Source organism: Chiloscyllium plagiosum, unplaced genomic scaffold (genome assembly GCF_037043375.1).
Source record: "Chiloscyllium plagiosum isolate Xiang-an unplaced genomic scaffold, Cpla_swu_hap1 HiC_scaffold_28, whole genome shotgun sequence".
Classification (NCBI taxonomy): domain Eukaryota; kingdom Metazoa; phylum Chordata; class Chondrichthyes; order Orectolobiformes; family Hemiscylliidae; genus Chiloscyllium; species Chiloscyllium plagiosum.
In genome coordinates, this window is record NW_028270166.1 from 43,696,891 (window position 1) to 43,717,420 (window position 20,530).

The 20,530-nt window shown below is 42.0% G+C and overlaps 1 protein-coding gene across 1 annotated transcript in view; it reads right to left on the reverse strand.

Moving 5' to 3' along the window:
• map2k2a (mitogen-activated protein kinase kinase 2a) overlaps positions 1-11,579 on the reverse strand; it is a 77,135-nt gene extending 65,556 nt beyond the window's left edge. Inside the window, exon 1 of the mRNA XM_043720879.2 lies at positions 11,240-11,579. Within this exon, the coding sequence (XP_043576814.1) occupies positions 11,240-11,331 (92 nt within the window). The 5' untranslated portion in view covers positions 11,332-11,579. The remainder of the gene's footprint in view (positions 1-11,239) is intronic.
• Between the last annotated feature and the right edge of the window lie 8,951 nt (positions 11,580-20,530).

Below are 20,530 nucleotides of genomic sequence, written 5' to 3' on the forward strand. Positions count from 1 at the left end.
TCGATGGGAAGGTGATAGGCCATGACTGCAACATAATGTGAATGGTTCCATGAGACCATGGTATGCAGAAAACATACAAAACTTGATGAAGTACAAACAGCTCAGGATAGTTGCACAGGAAAACTAGTGGCTAAAAGAGAGAAGACTAGCGTGAATTTCAACAAGTTTTCTTTCCCCTTTTCACTGGTGTTCAGGGAGCTAGTTGATCACTCTCTCTGTAAGGGAGTATTCTTTAAATCCTGGATGGAATCTAATATTATTGAGCATTAACAGCTGTTGAATGATAAGTAGAGGGATTCTAGCTTGCAGAACAGTATTCCCCACATGGTCAAATATATTGTATTGCTATTTCTTTTGGTATTGCTGAATCATTCAGTACTTCTAAAAAAACACATTTTGTTGAAGTTTTTCATTTTGCACCCATCATGACAATAAAAACACAAAATTAAGGGGAAAACCAACATTTTTGTTGCATGACAAGAAAGTGCTGATTGGTTGGCAAGTGGACACTGACTCTACATTTGCTGAATAATCCTGAACGTGCAAAGAATTGCACTGACAACAAATTTAGGGCTGTCAGTTGGACTCGCTGTGAGGAGCACTTGTAGCTTCCAGCACACACACGTATTAATATACAGGGCCCGAACATTGCAGACACAACGAACAGATACACGCATTATGCCTGCTTCTACTTCTGTAATCCAACATGGCGCCGGAACACGGCGACATTATCCACTTTTCACTATACCTCGAGAGAAATGTAACAGCCATTCACTGGTTCATTGCTCAGGGTGACGTTTCTACCAATCAGAGCCCACTTGCCAATCACAAGACCAGAAGAAATAGGAACAGGAGTAGGACATTCTGCCTTTCAAGATTGCCTGCCATTTAATAGGATTACAGCTGATCCCACAATGCTCACATTCACTTTCCTGCCTTTTACCCCATAACCTTTGACTCCCCTACCAATTAAAAATCTGCCTTAGCCTTAAATATGCAAGGACTCTGCCCCCACAGTTCTGTGCAGTAAAAAGTTCCAAAGACACTCAACCCTTTGAGAGAAGTCCCTCCTCAACTCAGTCTTAAACTGGCACCCAGACTACACCCTAAACTCTCCCATGATGTGAAACATCCTCTCTGTATTTACCTTATCAAGCCCCTTACAAATTCTATATGCCTCAATGAGATCACCTCTTATTCTTCTAAATTCCAACTAGTAGAGTCCCAACCTGTTTAACTTTTGCTGATAAGACACTCCCTCCAAGGGACTCTTGTGGCAGTATCGCTACCCTTGGACAGGGAGGTTTGGGTTCAGGTCCCACCTGCTCCAGAAGTGCATAACAAAAATCGCTGAACAGACTGATTAGAAAAACAGGTGAAAGTAAAATAGTTTAAAAAGACATTCCCTTCCAAATTAGGGATCATCCTAGCCAACCTTCTCTCCATTTAAATAATATATTTTTATTAATAAAGGGGACCAAACTGCTCACAGCACTCTAGAAATGGCCACACCAACAACTTGCACAGTAGCAGTAAGGCTTCCCTACTTTCATATTGCAATCCGCTGGATATAAAGGCGAATATTCTATGGAACCTTTCTGATTACCTGCTACACCCGTGTACCAGCTTTCTATGTTCTGAGCACAATCAGCAGACTCCGCTCATTTTTCACCCCCATTGTTATGAAGTTGAAAGTGTGTACTTTTGAGTGTGAATACTCTTTTGCACTGAGAGCATACAAGCACCTGTCATATGACTATCTGACAGAGTGTACTGGAAAATTGAAAATATGTAACATTTGGCTGTGAAACAGAGACCTTGAGTTTTGGTTGCTATTTTGACAACAATTCAAATTTAACCAGTTTAAATTATTCTCCAGGATACTAAAACCCAACTGATTTTGAATTTATTGATTTTGCAAACCTTGAACCAGCGAGACAATCCAATGTTAGGTGTACAAAGAAGTAGGCATTTTGAAAGTTAGACAGAGTAAACTGCCATCAAGAGAGATTGCCACTCAAAACACGATCAAAAAGTACCTTTTCCATAAGAAACACCTTTGCAGCAAAAGACCAAAGACGATCCAGGGAAATCGATAGCCAGAGGAAGACAGACTCTTGACAACAACAGCCGCTGTGTGATCTTGAACTTAAGTTGATGTAACTTGGTTAATGGTCACTTTTAGAGTTAAAGAGTAAATTGCTTTTTTTCCTTTAAATAGTGAAATATGGGAGATCCCTGTTCCTCATATATTAAGAGATTACAAAGCAAGGTGAGGTTTGCTGGGTGTTTTAATTAATAAAAAGGGTTCACCGCCGTGTCGTAAAACCAAACATTGTTGCAAATTGAGTGCAACATCAAAAATTTCAACAAAATGCTCCTTTGTCAGCAATATCGTATGTGTTAAAACTCCTTCCAACAGAAGTACAGAAACAGATGTATTAAATTATGGGGATCAGGAAGCATCAGTAATTGATCGCATAAGAAATATATTATTAGACAGGAGGTCAGGGTAGGACGCTTGTTGTTTCCCCTCAGTAAACAGGTCCCATTTTGATACCTTCTTTATGATGGCATTGTTTACTGAAATAGGGACAACTCTGGTTCTACTTTCTGTTTCGGCAAAAGGATGCTGCTGAAACTTAGGCCAGTTATTTGACCTGCCAACAGTGTGGGGTGACAACTTTGTAGCCTAGTAAAAAGAACATTGTTTGTGGGCAAGTGTCAAATGCATTGATACATTTTAGTTGCCAATATGAAAAATGCGATATGGCCATTGGAACAAGACAAGGTAGCATCAGAACCTTAAACACATCAACTTCTATTCACACAAGCATAGTTTATAACCACTCAACTGTTCAAACCAGAAGCTGCAGAAAAGCATTAAAATCTGCCAATCAAAATCTCCTCCTTACATATGTCATCAAACAAGTTGGTAAATACCACATTGAACCAGCTCAGACTATGTTTGTCAGTCAACATATTTGTCATTGGTCATGCAAACAAGTCAAATGCTATTTCATGTCTTTCCTCCTTGGTTTTGTATTGGTACATTCTCTGCATTCTTCTGATTTTTTTACTATCTCTAACTTCCTTCAGCTCTACAGCTTCAGATTTCCATTCTCTCCCAATTCTAACCTCTTGGACATGCACAATTGCATTTGCTCCAGTATTCTTTGTCATGGCTTCAGTTATTTCAGTCTCAAGCTCTCGAACATTTCAGAAACTGCTCTGCTTCCCCACGTTTACTTTTTGTTGATCTTATGTGGTTTGATGACAGCTGTTGTCTAATAACAGAGCTGATCCTTTTGACATTTCATAACATTAAAAGGCACTCTATAAACGCAAGGTTTTTCTTGTATAATAGGTGGTCAGTATACAGTAGTAAATGTATGACGTCCATGTGGGAAAGCCTAAGAGCAAGCTATGATGCAGGAGTGAACTTCAACAAAAAGCTTAACAAATCTGATCTCATCGAAAAATAATACAGCTATTATGGGAGATCAATGTGAAAAATTATAGTGAACTTCACATTTAAATTGTGTTAAACAATGACCATTTTTTGGTAACATTTTGTGCCAGCTCCAGTAATTTGATCAAATATTCTAAGCAGCAGCCAGGCATAAATTCTGGATTTTCTCAGATAGAGGCTGTTAGGAACTGGCAGCAGAGTTGCACACACATCTCAGTATGTTTGGTGCCTAATTGGACAAATATAACCCTTCAAAAGAAGAATTTAGAAGAAGCACTGATTTAAACTGAAGGCAGCTGCCAAACCCGGTCTCAATCTACTACTGAAGTTTTGGCAATTTTTGAATGGTATGTTATGCACATAAAAAACACTTAGCCTGGGTTAAGATTTTTAAATAACTCCCTTGTATCTACAATAAATTGCAATTCCCCAATGGCTCCTTAAGTAAATGCAACGCTCGGGAAGCGGTGGTCTGGGCTAACTCAGCTGATCAACCTTGGCAACTGTAGGACCATCAGCTGAATTCATGATCTTGTAGGCTATAAAGGCAAAGGAATAAAATAAATCAACTTGAGCCATCATTGAGAATTCCATTTTGCAATGCCATTACAAAGTTTATGTGAGATGTTCGGTGATCACACTAGGCACAGGTGCGATGTCTCCTTTGCATTCAAATGTTAGCCAATAGACCCCTTGTCATCATGGTAGCCCACAAACCTACCAACACCAAGACCTATAAATAAGAGAGGTGGGACATACCACCAGTGCTTCACCACAGACTGTCGCTGATGATGTTACCTAGTATAGTGACAAAATGTCTGAAGACAAACCTTCAAGCTCAGCGAGCTGACTTACTTACATACTTATCATCAACCTGAGCTACAAATCTTCTCAAAAATCATGAACCAACATTGAACAGCAGAAATCTCCGAGATACTGTCGGGCAGTTGATCGTCAAAGAACTGTCGACCAGGACAAAAGTGAAAGAAACAAATTGCGTGCTGTTTCAGTGTGAAGGTTTTTATATTCTTAGATTTTTGTCATTGTTCTGAAGTACCTTTGGCACACAAGGAAATTCACTACAAACAGTTTATGGTTTAATGAGAACCTGCTGTAGCTTACCACCATTTTAAATTAAATATAATAATCACAAATTCTGTTTAGTTATGACTATCTGTAAAAGTTGTGGGTTTTCTAATCAAGCCCAATTTTTCAACTATTTTCTCTTGCTCTTAATAATCAAAGCAATGAATGAATTAAGACACGCAATAGTCATTTTCTTGTAACAGTGAGTTCATGATCATACTTTGTTTTGCCTTACGTAGAAAACCTTTCAATTGACCTGGAGAAGGCACAGACCAGACAGCATAAGTCAAAAATCTCTCAGATTGCTGAAAGACTACACTGTGGAATTAAAACATTTATGCACTGTCCAACTAGCTCCAGTAAGTGAAATCTGGCCAACAAAGAAAGACTTCAAGTAAGACCATAAGACATAGGAGCGGAAGTAAGGCCATTCGGCCCATCGAGTCCACTCCGCCATTCAATCATTGCTGATGGGCATTTCAACTCCACTTACCCGCATTCTCCCCGTAGCCCTTAATTCCTTGTGACATCAAGAATTTATCCATTTCTGCCTTGAAGACATTTAGCGTCCCAGCCTCCAGTGCACTCTGTGGCAATGAATTCCATAGGCCCACCATTCTCTGGCTGAAGAAATGTCTCCGCATTTCTATTCTGAATTTACCCCCTCTAATTCTAAGGCTGTGCCCACGGGTCCTAGTCTCCCCACCTAACGGAAACAATTTCTTAGCGTCCACCCTCTCCAAGCCATGTATTATCTTGTAAGTTTCTATTAGATCTCCCCTTAAACTTCTAAACTCCAATGAATACAATCCCAGGATCCTCAGCCGTTCCTCATATGTTATACCTACCATTCCAGGGATCATCCGTGTGAATCTCCGCTGGACACGCTTCAGTGCCAGTATGTCCTTCCTGAGGTGTGGGGACCAAACTGGACACAGTACTCCAAATGGGGCCGAACCAGAGCTTTATAAAGTCTCAGTAGCACAACAGTGCTTTTATATTCCAATCCTCTTGAGATAATTGACAACATTGCATTCGCTTTCTTAATCACGGACTCAACCTGCATGTTTACCTTTAGAGAATCCTCAACTAGCACTCCCAGATCCCTCTGTACTTTGGTTTACGAATTTTCTCACCGTTTAGAAAGTAATCCATGTTTCTATTCTTTTTTCCAAAGTGCAAGACCTCGCATTTGCTCACATTGAATTCCATCAGCCATTTCCTGGACCACTCCTCCAAACCGTCTAGATCCTTCTACAGCCTCCCCACTTCCTCAGTACTACCGGCCTGTCCACCTAACTTTGTATCATCGGCAAACTTCGCTAGAATGCCCCCAGTCCCTTTATCCAGATCATTAATATATAATGTGAACAGCTGCAGCCCCAACACTGAACCCTGCGGGACACCGCTTGTGTGATGCCTACCACATCATAATCATTCACGATGATCTGTGCCATTAGTTCGTCTGCTTTCTTATGAATGCTACAAGCATTCAGGTAAAGTGCCTTAATGTTAACTTTCTTATTATTAGAGGAATTGGAATTCATAAGATGTCCTAAGTTATCCTTCCTTTTTGCTGCATTCCCAGTCTGTCTCAAGTTTAAAATCTGCCTGCACATATGCTATCCTGCCGCTTATCTTTCCATTTAACTCCATATTCCTTGTCGCTTTCACTTTCCCTTCCCCCCAACTCAGAAGTTTAAAGTCCTACTGACCACCCTATTTATCCTCTTCGCTAGAACATGGGTACCTGATCGGTTCAGGTGGAGACCGTCCCAACGGTACAGATCCCCCCCGGTTCCAAAACTGATGCCAATGCCCCATGAAGTGGAATCCCTCTTTCCCACACCAATCCCTTAGTCACGTGTTTACTTCCCTAATTTTCTTATCTCAATGCCAATTGGCACGTGGCTCGGGCAGTAATCCGGAGATTATAACCCTCGAGGACCTGTACTTCAATTTCCTTCCGAGTGCTCGATAATCCCCAAACAGGTCCTCCACCCTAGCCTTGCCTATGTTGTTAGTCCCAACGTGGACCACAACAACTGGATCATTCCCCTCCCGCTCCAATATCCTTTCAAGCCGGTCAGAGATGTCCCAAACCCTGACACCGGGCAGGCAACGCACGATGCGAGACTCCCGATCCGGCTTGCAAAGGATACTATCTGTCCCCCCTAATTATAGAATCCCCTATAACAACTACTTGTCTTTTTGCTTCCCCCCCCGCCCTTGAATGGCCTTCTGCACCATGGTGCCGTGGTCAGCTGGCTCATCCTGTCCAGAGCCCTTTTCCTCATCCGTACAGGGAGCAAGAATCTCATACCTGTTGGACAAGGTCAAGGGCTGAGGCTCCTGCACTCCTGAACTCAGGTTCCCCTACCTGCCTCACTTACAGTCACACGCTGATGTCCCTGATCACTAACTGGATGTGAATTACTTAATCTCCCAGGTGTGACTGCCTCCTGAAACAAAGTGTCCAGGTAATTCTCCCCCTCCCGGATGTGCCGCAGTGTTTGAAGCTCAGATTCCAGATCATCAACTCTGATCCGGAGTTCTCCCAGCAACCAACACTTGCTGCAGATGTGGTCACTGCCGTTCACAATGGGATCAGCCAGCTCCCACACCATACAGCTACAGCACACCACCTGACCAGCCATCTCTGCTTAGTTAATTACTTTATTACTTTGTACAGGTTTGAGTTAAAATACTTCCTGATACCTCTCTGCTATAGTCTTCTTTTAAAAAAAACAATAAATAGGTAAACAAGTAGTGCCTTTATTCACCAGTCAAGCCTTCTGCATTGTGATCCATTTCACACCAGGCTGTTGCATTGTGAAAACAGCAGCGTTTTTTTCCTTTGGGGATTCAAAAGGATCAAAATGAACTTTGTGCTGCTGCTAACCATTAAGACTAGAAAGTGTGATGGTTTGCTGGTAACTTCAACATTTTGAAATTTTAGTGCACTGAAAAAGTAGCTAAGATGTTACTTTTATCTCAGTTTCAGCAGTCACACATCAGAATCAGAAGGTGTTCAAGTTTAAAAATCCACTCCAGATAGTGCAGCACAACAGGTTGACAGTACTGAGAGAATGCTGCATTGTCAGAGATGCTGACTTTCAGATATGTAAAAGATCACTCGAAATAAAAGGGCGTTCTCTCCACATTCTGCCACAGTCAGTATCACTAACACAGAATACCTGGTCTGTATCACATGGCTGTTTGCGCAGTACAATATATCTTCAACGTGACAACAGTGAATACACTTCAGATTTTAATTATGCTACAAAACACCCTGGGATGCCCTGAAAGGCACTATCTAAATGCAAGTCAGTCTCCTGAATTGAGGTTCAATATTTTGCATAGGGTGCAATGTGGAAGTCAAGGCATAGTTTTAAAATTTGCAGACAACACCAGGTAGGATGGAAAATATGTTGTGAAGATAATTTAAACAGTTTGCAGAAGGATGCAGTTGGGCTAAATGGGGGACAAAAATCTGGTAGTTGGAATATACATCAGAAAATGTGAAGTTGTTCACTTTGGCAGGACGAATGAAAAAGCAGAGTGTCACTAAAACAACGAACTGCAGAATTCAAAGTTGTGGAATTGGGTGGGGGGGGGGGAAATAGATGTGTTGGTGGCATGAGTAACAAAAAGTCAGTGCAGAGTTAAGGCAGCTAGTGGAATGCCATTCTTTACAACAAGATGACTTGAACATAAAAGAAAGGATGTTATGTTACAATTATACAGGACAATGGTGAGAAGTCTCAAATACAGTATATAGCTTTGGTCTCCCTTATTGGAAGAAGAAAGTTAAGTATTGGAGGCAGTTACTCGAGTAGATTACTATACTGACGCCTTAAACAAATTGCATTGTCTATGAGGATAAGTTGGACAGGCTGGGTTTAGTTCCATTGAAGTACAGAAGAGTGAGGGGGAATTGGTTGAAATGTGTAAGATTGTGAAATTACTAAGATTCCAGAGAAGGTGAGTATGTAAATTACGTTTTGTCTAGGGAGTCCAGGATTAGGGGCCAGTGTTCTAAAATTAGGATCACACTTTTCTTTAAATTCAAAGGAATGTGGACTATACTGGCTGGGTCAGCATTTACAGCCTGTCACTAATCTCCAGGAGAAAGTGACAGTGTGCTCTCTTCTTGAAACACTGCAATCCTTGCAGTGTGGGAAAATGAGTGCTGTTGCAGACTGAGTTCCAGGAATTTCACTCAATATTGGTCAGGTAGAATTGAGAGAACAACCATGTTTTTTCTTGACTCATCAGAACAGAGATTAAAGAAAAGTTATCTTCTCTCAGAGTTGTACAACTTTGAACTCTGCTTCAAAAGGCACTGGAGTCATTGATTATTTTCAAAGCAAAGGAAGATGGATTAGGCAAGGGAGTTTAAGTTTACTAGGAATGTGAAATTTGAAACAAAACAGTTCAGCTGTGATCTTACTGAATAGTGGAAGAGGCTCGAGGTGCCGAATGGCCTACCCTGTCCTAATTCACATGGAAAATTGGGGCAGAAGTAGACCATGAGACACTTTGAGTCTGCTCTGCCATTCACTATGATCGTCGCTGATCATTCAACTCAATTCCTGTTCCTGCTTTTTCCTCATATCTTTTGATCCCTTTCGCCCCAAGTGCTATATTCAATTCCTTCTTGAAATCAAAACATGTCTTGGCCTTTAATGCTTACGTTGGTAGCAAATTCCACAGGCACGCCACTGAGTGAAGAAAGGATGGATCATTACTCCTAAAATTGCTCTACAGTTCAACTTCATCCAAGATCTGAAGTAAAATTACAAGTTAGAGACTGTATTTCAAAAATTACTGAAAATGTTGAGAATCAGACCACCAGTAAGAAAACTCGATGGCAGGATGCATCACTGCCAGCTCAGGTTATCAGTGTAATAAAATGTGAGAAAACTCTAAGATTAACATCTAAAATGAAGAGATTACTGTCAGGAACTATATGCAAGCTACTCTGGAAGAGATTCTGGGGTCAAACAGATTTAAAAAGTCACTGAAATGGACTCAAAGGACTCAATATGCTTTTGGATGAAACTGATACAACATTGTTCCAATCTTGTGCCTTAGTTGAGAAGTTAAAGTATGTGTAGAATTCAAACAAATCTTATTCCTTAAATTGCGTATGCAATTAACAGTCACCAACAGTCACTAAGCAAAAAAGCAGCAAAGGATGCACCATAATTAGAATGGACAATAATTTTGCTATTGCAGTTTTCCAATTTTAAAGTTTGATTACTTGATCACAAAGTGACCGCAAGTGAAGAGATACAATGAGGAGCAAGCAAACTGGAGAAGTGTGAATGTTGCAATAAGTATTTCTTCAAAGTTTTGAAATTTTGATAAAAACACTTGGGAAACATCTGAAAGAGGATGACGAGAATTAGCAAAAAAATATAAAACAGCAATTGCATCATCTACATATGTACTAATAATCTTGACAAGTATAAACAAAAATTCCTTTGCTGTAAAAAAACTCCAAAACGTAATCAAGATCAATTCAATTATTTTCTAAAAAAATGATTTTAATCCATCTATGCAAATATGTTACCACAAACCACCAGAGTAGGTAGGGCTTAATCCCAAACTTCTTGCCCAGAGTCATAGACATTACCAGCATTTCACAAGATCACAGCTTGTGATTTCTATGCACAGACATCTCAGGTGGCCAATTCAAAAATCAAACAATAACCAGTGAAAGTGACTGCTCACTTGGATAGAAAAAAAGAGACAAAACACATTGCACTGAAATATCAACCTGTGATCAGCTGAAGTAGGATTCAAACCCTGAATCATCAATTTACACGTAAATTTGCTACTGTCACTGTGCCAAACCAAAGTAGAAATAAGTATAACTTGATGCTAGAAATATTCTGCTTTCCTTCTGAATTAATTAAATGATCAGCTGTCCTCCAGGTCCTGAAAGCTACATTTTTTAATGTCAGATTGCATACGACCATCAATAGGCTGTTCAATCACTGGAGCATCACATCTCACTCAGCCTCTGCACACCTAAACTGGAATTAATGCAAAGAATTGACAAGCAGCAACTTAGTTCTTTTTGTATTCTTCACGTAGAGTCATGAAAGATAATAGCAGGACCTTTTAGGCATCTTTTCAGATGAGCTTAATAAACACAGATCAAGCCTCAAATGTAGGCTTTTCCAGGCCGTGACAGCTCAATGCATTGACACAAAGAGCAAATGACTAGCTGGCTCATTAAGCCCACAGAATTATATTTACAGATTCATTTATCAATATTTTAACGTAATGTTTTTCAGGGAAATATACAATTTCCATTTAATTACTTTGCATTCAATGCTACTATAGAGTTTAGAGCGAAATACGCATTCCATATTTTCAGTTTTTCCCCCTATTATTATATCCTGATTATTCTGAAAACCCCGATAAACAATTTCAGTCTCTTATCCCTTGGAGTGGGGTAAATGTCCAATCTCGCGCCATACAATATTAACCTAGGTTAATTTGAGATTCCCCGAGACAGATTAGGGAATTGGAAGAAGACTGGACAAACCAAGAATTACTTAGAAGCAAAATTTTAATTGGAGGCAAGGCAAGGCATTGGGAAAATCCCTAAAAGAGGATGCAAGAAGCAGCTTGACATTGCCAGGCCCAAGCCGGGCCGTTACTCACTCGGCGTTGTCCTCCCTGGTTGGAGACGCTCCTTCGCCGACGGTGGTTGTGATGGTGAGAGCGGGCAGCACCGCTTTCCGTTTAGCGAACATCTTCAATCCGCCCCCACCCTCTCCGCCACCAACACGGCGGCCGAGCGGCTCCTAGCCTGGCTGGATCGCTGCCCTGTCCCAACAGCGCCTTCCTTTGCCTTCTCGTCAAGGCTTTCCCCTTTTCCACATTTGAATTTGACTGGCGGCGGCGACCCTTCCGAGAGTCCAAGGGAAGGTCACAAACGGCCACAACTGCTTCCGGGTGGAGAGGAAAACGGGGAGAGCGCGAGTTCCTCAGGGAGGTCAGGGGGCGGGGCCGGGTTACAATGGGAGGTTGGGGCGGGGTCTGGTTGATGAGGGAGTTCGGTGCGTGAGCCCGGGTTGCGGAGGGAGAGTAGAGGCGGGGCCTAATTACGATGCGCAGTCGGGCGCCCCGGATGTTGAGTGTGGGTCAGGGCGGGTTGTCAGGGGCGGGACCTGGTTGCTAAGGGGCATCAAGGTCGGGTGACCGTGGTAGATCAGGAGGCGTGGTTTGGTTGCTCAGGGAGATCAGGGTCAGGACCTGGTTACTAAGGGAGATAAAGCTTGATTGCCAAAGCACGGAATTGTTGCTGCACAGAATGAGGCTATTCGACCCATGTTCTTGCATTGGCTCATTATATGAATGCTATTATCTAGTGCCAAACTCCTGCTTTCCCTCTATCTATGCACATTGTTTCTATCCAACCAAGAATCCAATTGCTTCTTGAATGCCCATATTGAACCTGCGCTCACCACATTTCCAGACAATGAATTCCACATCCTAACTATTTACTGAATGAAAAAGTTTTATTTCTTTACAAGTGGGAACAGCTTCTCCCTATCTACTCTATCCAGCCTGCTCTTGAGTTTGAAAATACCTACCAGTTCTCTTTGGTGGAGACAACCATAAGGCAGATGTTTTCATCTCCAACTCGGGCTTTTTTAAAAAGTGAATACGCTTGTGAACTCTTCTTTTGGGAAGTTATCTGACTGGAGTCAACATGATAGTAAGTGACAAACTTATGCAAAATTGATTTAAATTCTTCAATGAAATAAAGGTATGGAGTATTATGCACATCTCTGTCAGTTTCCATGGAGGTCCATTGAATAATACAAGAGGAATGAGTCTGGTAAATGCAAGTGCAAACATGGCTTATCTTCTGCCTAGATTTCATTTTGTAACCACCCTCCCATTATTCCTTGAGCTCCTGAGGGATCAGCAATACATGACAGCCTTGAATATACCCTAAATTATGGCGTATTAAGAAAGCAAAATCTGCAGCATAGACAGTCAAGGTCTTTTCCCCAAGGTAATGGAGTCCAAAACTAGGGAGGGGGGGGGGGGGGCATAAATTTAAGGTGAGAGGAGAAAGATATAAAAGAGACTTGAGGGACAATATTTTCATACAGAGGATAGTGAATGTATGGCATGAGCTGCCGGAGGAGTTGGTGAAAGCTGGTACAATTACAACATTTAAAAAGCACTTGGATGGATATGTAAATAGGAAGAGCTTAGAGAGATATGGGTCGAATGCTGGCAAATTGAACTAGATCTGTTTAGATATCTGGTCAGCGTTGGACTGAAGGGTCAGTTTCCATGCTGTATAAGTCTGACTCTGACTGTAGCTATGACCTCTCTCCAAAGAGAACAGTGCCACCTTCTTCAATCTATCCTCATAACTCATGTTCTTCAAACCTGGAACCATTCTTGTAACCTGCTTCCACACTGTCTCCAATCACATCTTCCTTATGTGGCACCCAGATTGATACAGGTCCAACAACTGTCTTATACAAGTTCAGCATCCCCTCCTTGCTCTTATATTCTGTGACCCTATTTATAAAGCCTAAGATACAATATGCTTTACTTACTGCTCTTTCTCTACCTGCCCTGCCATCTTCAATGTTCTGTGCATGTATACACATAGGCTGCTCTACTCCTTCACCCCCATTAGAATGAAACCTGCAAGACATTGCAAGGGTTGGGGCTTAGAAAGAACAGGAGACTGGCATGAGGTAATGATGCTGGTTGCTAAGAGAGATCAAGGGCAGGCCTAGTTGCTAAGGGAGACCGGGGCAGGTTTGACTCTATCTCTCTGGCATTCTCTCTCTCTGCTGGGAATGTCTTGAGCACTTGGCTGGCAGCCAGCTGAGAGTGGTGCATGGCATCACCTTCTGCCATTCCCTCTGTCTCTGTATGTCAGAATGTATGCAGAATACTGTTGCAGACAATAAGATACTCTGTAGGTGTCTGTCCTATAAGTGGACCCCACTTACTGTATGAACTGGGGGATCATAACAATATGAAGCCCTGGTGTCAGTCAATCTGATCATTTCCATGGCTTTATCTCCTCATCACCAGAGGATAAACGAGGGAGGTCAAGAACCAAGCTGTCTTGGATTATAGGGTTTGAGCTATAGGAAGTGGCTAAATAGGCTGGGGCTGTTCTCCCTGGAAGATTGGAGGCTGAGGGGTGACCTTGTAAAGGTTTATAAAATCATGTGGGGCATGGATCGGATGAATAGTCAAGGTCTACTTCCCAGGGTAGGGAAGTCCAAAACTCGAAGCCAGATATTGAAGGTGAGAGGTGAAATATTTAAAAGGGACCTAAGGGACAACGTTTTCATGGAGAGGGTGAGGAATCATAGAGTCCTACAGCACGGAGACAAGCCCTTTGGCGCAAATTGGTCCATGCCAACCAAAATGTCCATCCAAACTGACCCTATATTCCTGCACTTAGCCCATGTCCTTCTAATCCTTTGCTATCCATGTATTTGTCTAAATGCCTTTTAAATGTTGTTAATGCACCTACCTCAACGACTTCTGCTGGCAGCTCATTCCAATTGTGTACCATCCTCTGTGTAAAAAAAGACTGCCCCTCAGGTTCCCTTTTATTCTTTTCCCTCTAACCTTAAACTGATGCCCTCTAGTCCTCGATTCCCCAACCCTCAGGAAAAGACTGAGTGCATTCACCCTATCCATGCCTCTCATGATCTTATACACTTCTATAAGATCCCCCCTCAGTCTCCTATGCTCTAAAGAAAAAAAGTCCTAGCTTGTCCAGCATCTCCCTATAACTCAGACTATTGAGTCCTAGCAACATCCTTGTAAGTTTCTTCTGCACTCTTTTCAGTTTAATAACATCCTTCCTATAGCAAGGTGACCAAAACTGAACACAATACTCCAAGGGTCAGCCTCACTAACATCCTGTACAATTGCAGCATAAATTTCAACTTTGATACTCAGTGCCCTGACTGATGAACACCAGTGCGCCAAAGCCTTCCTCACTGCTCTGTCTACCTGTGACTGCACTTTCAGAGAACCGTGCACCTGAAATCCAAGGTCCCTCTGTTCTACGACACTCCATAGGACCCTACAATTCACCATGAAAGTCCTATCTTGATTTGACTTTCCAAAATGCAAGACCTCACAGTTATCTATATTAATCATTATTTGCCATTTCTTGGCCCACTTCCCCAGCTGATCAAGGTCCTACTACAATTTTTGATAACCTTCCTCACTATCCATGATGCTACCTATTTTAGTGTCATCTGCAAACTTACTAATTGTGCCTTGTACATTCTCATCCAAACCATTGATATAGATAACAGACAGTAACAGGCCCAGCACTGATCCCTGAGGCACTCCACTAGTCACAGGCCTCCAGTCTGACAAGCATCCTTCCACGATTACCCTCTGCTTCATGTGCAGACTAGGTGGATTATTCATGGAAAATGCAGGGTTACAGGAATGGAGTGTTGCGGTGGGTCTAAGTGGGATGCTCTTCAAGAGTCAATGTGGATTTGATGGGCCAAATGGCCTCCTTCCACACTGTAGGGATTCTATGATTCTCTGCTCTTGATCTGCCTCTGTGCTGAGCTCCCGAGGTGCTCTTGCTGTTCCCCTAATTATTTCTCTGTGATCTCCTTTCTCCATGGTCCTGTTCTACCCAGGCTCTTTCTGTCTCTGTACTCCTGTTCCACACAACATTCCCCTCCATATTTCTGCCGTAAAGTGTGTTTCCCTTATGCTCCCATTCTCCCTCCATTACATTGCTTTCATTGTTCTCATGACCCAGCTTTGTCCACACAAAGATTGTGGTTTGGTAAGAAGACACACCGTCTCAAGTTACCATTTTGTTTGAAAACATTATTAAAGCACTCTGACGCAACACTCTGATATGATGTGAATTATATAAAATTATCAGTTGTGTGATGAGTCTGTGGTGACTAATCATTTTGAAAACGAAACAGGTTTAAAAGCTATGGCTCTACCACTTACTTTTACAATCTCAAAATCATCTGAATGGATCTACCTGCAATCAAGATCCTTCTGTTCTGGGCATCACTGGACTGTCCTTTCAGCCATTATGTCCCAGCTCCTATGAGCCCTGCAGGATACCAAGATGCTTTCGGTTGACATCGTGGACATGTGAAGTCCAGTTAGTCACGCCACTGGCAGTTATTTCCCATTCTTACGCCAAAGCTATCCTTCCATAGTTGTGTACAAGCTTTGAAAGTCGGGATCCTTATTCACGCTTAAAGAATGAAGAAGGCTATTCATCTCTTATGCAGACTATAATCAAGTTGGGCCCTGTCGATACTGACCTCCCCTGCCACTTCCATCTGGGCTTTCTTTGCCAGAGGGGACATTGCTTCTTGCATTCTGGCATTTGGTGAGAGCTGGGAGGAGGGGCATATAGTGAGTTAAACCATGGGGCTGTCACTGATCATGCCTCTGCCATTGCTGTTGATGAGATGGTTTGGTTTCTTTAAACCCTTACAATGTATGAAGATTGATCCTTAGCGACCAGTGCGTTTGATTGTTTCAGGAGGATGGGGGCTGACATAAACTGTGTTGCCCTTCGACTGCATCTGATCTTCAATGCCTGCCCTTGGACTGCACACTACCATTCTCCTCCACATGCTCCTCCAAGATGTACCTTGGGCTACAATCTTCGCTGTGTGTTCACGTTCACTGCTGGCATTCACTTAGCATGGCTACTGTCCTCTCAGCAGCTTCTGCCTGTGTGCTAGCCCGTCACTGCCAACTGGGCTTACATTCACTGGGAATTCTGTAGGTTAATCATAAATTAACCTGCCAATGTAGGGCCATGGGCCTCATGCACCTTAAAATCCAGCCTAATTTTGTTGCTGAAGTTTTTATTTGCTTATTTCAATTTTGGATTTGTCCTCTTATTGGGCACTATGCCTAAATAGTGTCATACTCAGATAGGTTAATCATAAACTACGGAGTCTTACGTTTACAGTCCCTATACTGATTTTATTGAGCTGGTTTTTGAACTTTGGACTTTGTGCTTCCAAAACTTCCAACGCTTAGTTCTGCTCCTTCTGGCTTTTCAAAGGGTAAATAGAAACTTAACCATTGGCATTCTCTTGTACCTTTCCTCTGTAGTGTTGTATGATTTAGATCTGCCAGGCTTGGTTCACTGCTGTTCAACTATCATAGGCACACCTATCATCCACAATTGCTATTCTTTCTCTTCCAGAATATAATTGTACACCACAGGCTGCAGCAGGACCTGACTGGAGAAGGGACACTCTGTGATATCACTCCCCTTGAGGAGGTTGTTCAGACTTAAACAGGACAGAAATGGCAGGCATGGTGGCTGCAGGCAGAGCAGGGAACGTATTGCTCATGTTGTCCACGTAGTCTCTTCCACTTCATTACAAATGCCTAATTCCTGATCCTTTATTCCTCACCCTGTTCTCTTATTTAAGTTTGATAGAGTCTGAACACATAGATGCTCCTGTGTTGACTACACTGCACTCACGGTTTTCCAGTTTTAAAACTGCAAATTCCCTGAAGAAAGGTCCATCTTGTTTTCCGTAAGTTCTCTTCCCAACCAACTTTCCTCTCTTTGAAAGAATTGAATGAGCAGGAATCTTTAATGTTAACCCTCCCCCAACTCATCCAGAGGAGGACAATGAAGAAGGGGACTTTATTGAACGCAACCAGTGTTGTGGGAACCAGCTCAAATATACGCTCATTGGATGCCAGTTCCGTACAAATAAGGAACAAGAGGTGGCCACTTGATCCTGTGAGCACACTCCCCCATTCAATAAGACCGTGGCAGATGTGATTTTATTCTTGCATATCTCCGATAATCTGTCATAGAGTCATAGAGATGTACAGCACGGAAACAGACCCTTCAGTCCAATTCGTCCATGCCGACCAGATATCCCAACCCATTCTAGTCCCACCTGCCAGCACCTGGCCCATATCCATCCAAACTCTTCCTATTCATTTACCCATCCAGATACCTTTTAAATGTTGCAATTGTACGAACCTCCACCACTTCCTCTGGCAGCTCATTCCATACACATGCCACCCTCTTGAGTGAAAACGTTGCCTCTTATATCTTTCCCCTCTCAGCCTAAACCTATGTCCTCTAGTTCTGGACTCCCCCACCCCAGGGAAAAGACTTTGTCTATTTATCCTATCCACGCCCCTCACGATTTTATAAACCTCTATAAGGTCACCCCTCAACCTCTGGGGAAACAGCCCTAGCCTATTCAACCTCTCCCTATAGTTCAAATCCTCCAACCTTCTGAACCCTTTCAAGTTTCACAACATCTTTCCAATAGGAAGGAGACCAGAATTGCATGCAATATTCCAACAGTGGCCTAACCAATGTACTGTACAGCCACAACATGACTTCCCAACTCTGGTGCTCAGTACTCTGACCAATGAAGGAAAGCATACCTAATGCCTTCTTCACTATCCTATCTACCTGTGACTCTCCTTTCAAGGAGCTAAGAACCTGCATTTCAAGATCTCTTTGTTCAGCAACAGCCCCTAGGACCTTACCCTTAAGTGTATAAGTCCTGCTAAAATTTGCTTTCCCAAAATGCAGCATCTCACATTTATCTAAATTAAACTCCATCTACCACTTCTCAGCCCATTGGCCCATCTGATTAAGATCCCATTGTAATCTGAGGTAACCTTCTTCGCTGTCCACTACACCTCCAATTTTGGTGTCATCAGCAAACTTACTAACTGTACCTCTTATGCTCACTACCAGATCATTTATATAAATGATGAAAAGTAGTAGACCCCGCACCGATCCTTGTGGCTTTCCGCTGGTTACAGGCCTACAGTCTGAAAAACAACCCTCCACTACCACACTCAGTCTTCTACCTTTGAGCCAGTTCTATATCCAAATGGCTAGTTCTTCCTGTATTCCATGAGATCTAACCTTGCTAATCAGTCTCCCATGCGGAACCTTGTCAAACGCCTTACTGAGCCTCATGCACCTTAAAATCCAGCCTCATTTTGTTGCTGCAGTTTTTATTTGCTTATTTCAATTTTGGATTTGTCTTCTTATTGGGCACTATGCCTAAATAGTGTCATACTCAGATAGGTTAATCATAAACAAAGGAGTCTTACGTTTACAGTCCCTATGCTGATTTTATTGAAGTCTATATAGATTACATCTACCATTCTGTCCTCATCAATCCTCTTTGTTACTTCTTCAAAAAACTCAATCAAGTTTGTGAGACATGATTTCCCATGCATAAAGCCATGTTGACTATCCCTAATCAGTCCTTGCCTTTCCAAATACATGTACATCCTGTCCCTCAGGATTCCCTCCACCAATTTGCCCACCACCAACGTCAGGCTCACCGGTCTATAGTTCCCTAGCTTGTCCCTACCACCTTTCTTAAACAGTGGCACCACGTTAGCCAACCTCCAGTCTCCCGGCACCTCACCTGTGACTATCGACGATACAAATAGCTCAGTAAGAGGCCCAGCATCACTTCCCTAGCTTCCCACAGAGTTGTAGGGTACACCAGATTAGGTCCTGGGGATTTATCCACTTTTATGCGTTTCAAGACATCCAACACTTCCTCCTCTGTAATATGAACATTTTTCAAGATGTCACCATCTATTTCCCTACATTCTATATCTTCCATGTCCTTTTCTACAGTAAATGTTGTTACAAAATACTCGTTTAGTATCTGCCCCATCTCTTGTGGCTCCTTGCTGATCTTTGAGGGGTCCTATTCTCTCCCTCATTACCCTTTTGTCCTTGGTGTATTTGTAAAAACCCTGTCATCCCAGTAGTAGTCAGGAATCTAACTCTGCCTTAAAAATATTAAAGATTCTGCATCCACTGCCTTTTGAGGAAGGGAATTCCAAAGACTTACAATGCTCAGAGAGAAAAAGATGTTTTCCAATTTCTACTTTAAATGGGTGGTACCTTATTTTTAAATTATGATCTCTAGTTCTAGATTCTTCCACAAGAAGGAACATTCACCTGATCAAGTCCCTCAGGACCGTAAATGTCTCAATTAAATTACCTCTGACTCTTCAAAACTTCGAAGGATACTGACTTATCTCGTCCAGCCTTTCCTAATAAGGTAATCCACTTATTTCAGGTGTTGGTCTAGTAAATTTTATCTAATCGACTGCTTCCAATATATTCTCATTCTTCTATAAGTATGGTGAGCAATCTTAATCACAGTAAAGTCGGTTTTGATATAATGCGATAGTTACGTTCTCGTGGAATCTTGTGTTATAAGAAAATCGCACAATAGTGGCACAATTTAAACTAATGGGGCCGGAACAGCATTATAGCCAATGATATAAGGAAAGTTCGTGTTCTAAAAATAACTGTCTAAATTCTTCAATTGTGTTAAAGCCAATTTGCTTTGAAGAAAAATGTGTTAGAGCACAAAATGTGTTACTTCAGATGTGGTCTCACCAGTGTTCCATATAACTGAAGTATAACATCCCACCCTTGCATTGAATTCCCTTCATAACAAACTTATTAGCTTTCCTGGGTATTTACTGTGTCTGCATATTAATCTTTTGTGATTTTGATTGGTTTTGATTTATTATTGTCATATGTACCTCGGTCCAGTAAAAAGTTTTGTTTTCCTTGCAGTACAGGCACATCATACCATTCAAAGTGCATAAGGGTAATAGAACGGGAGAAATATGATGTTACAGCTGCAGAGAAGGTGCACAAAAAGCGAGATCAACATTAACTTTGAAATTTGAGAGGCCCATTCAGAAGTATAATAACACCAGGGAAGAAGCTGTTCTTGAACCTGTTGGTACATGTGTTTAAGATTTAGTATCTTCTGCCTGATGGAAGAGGTTGGATGAGATTATAACCAGGGTGAGTGGGAGCTTTGATGATGTTGGCTGTCTTTCTGAGGCAGCAAGAAGTATAAATGGAATCAATGGAGGGAAGGTTGGCTTGTGTGATAG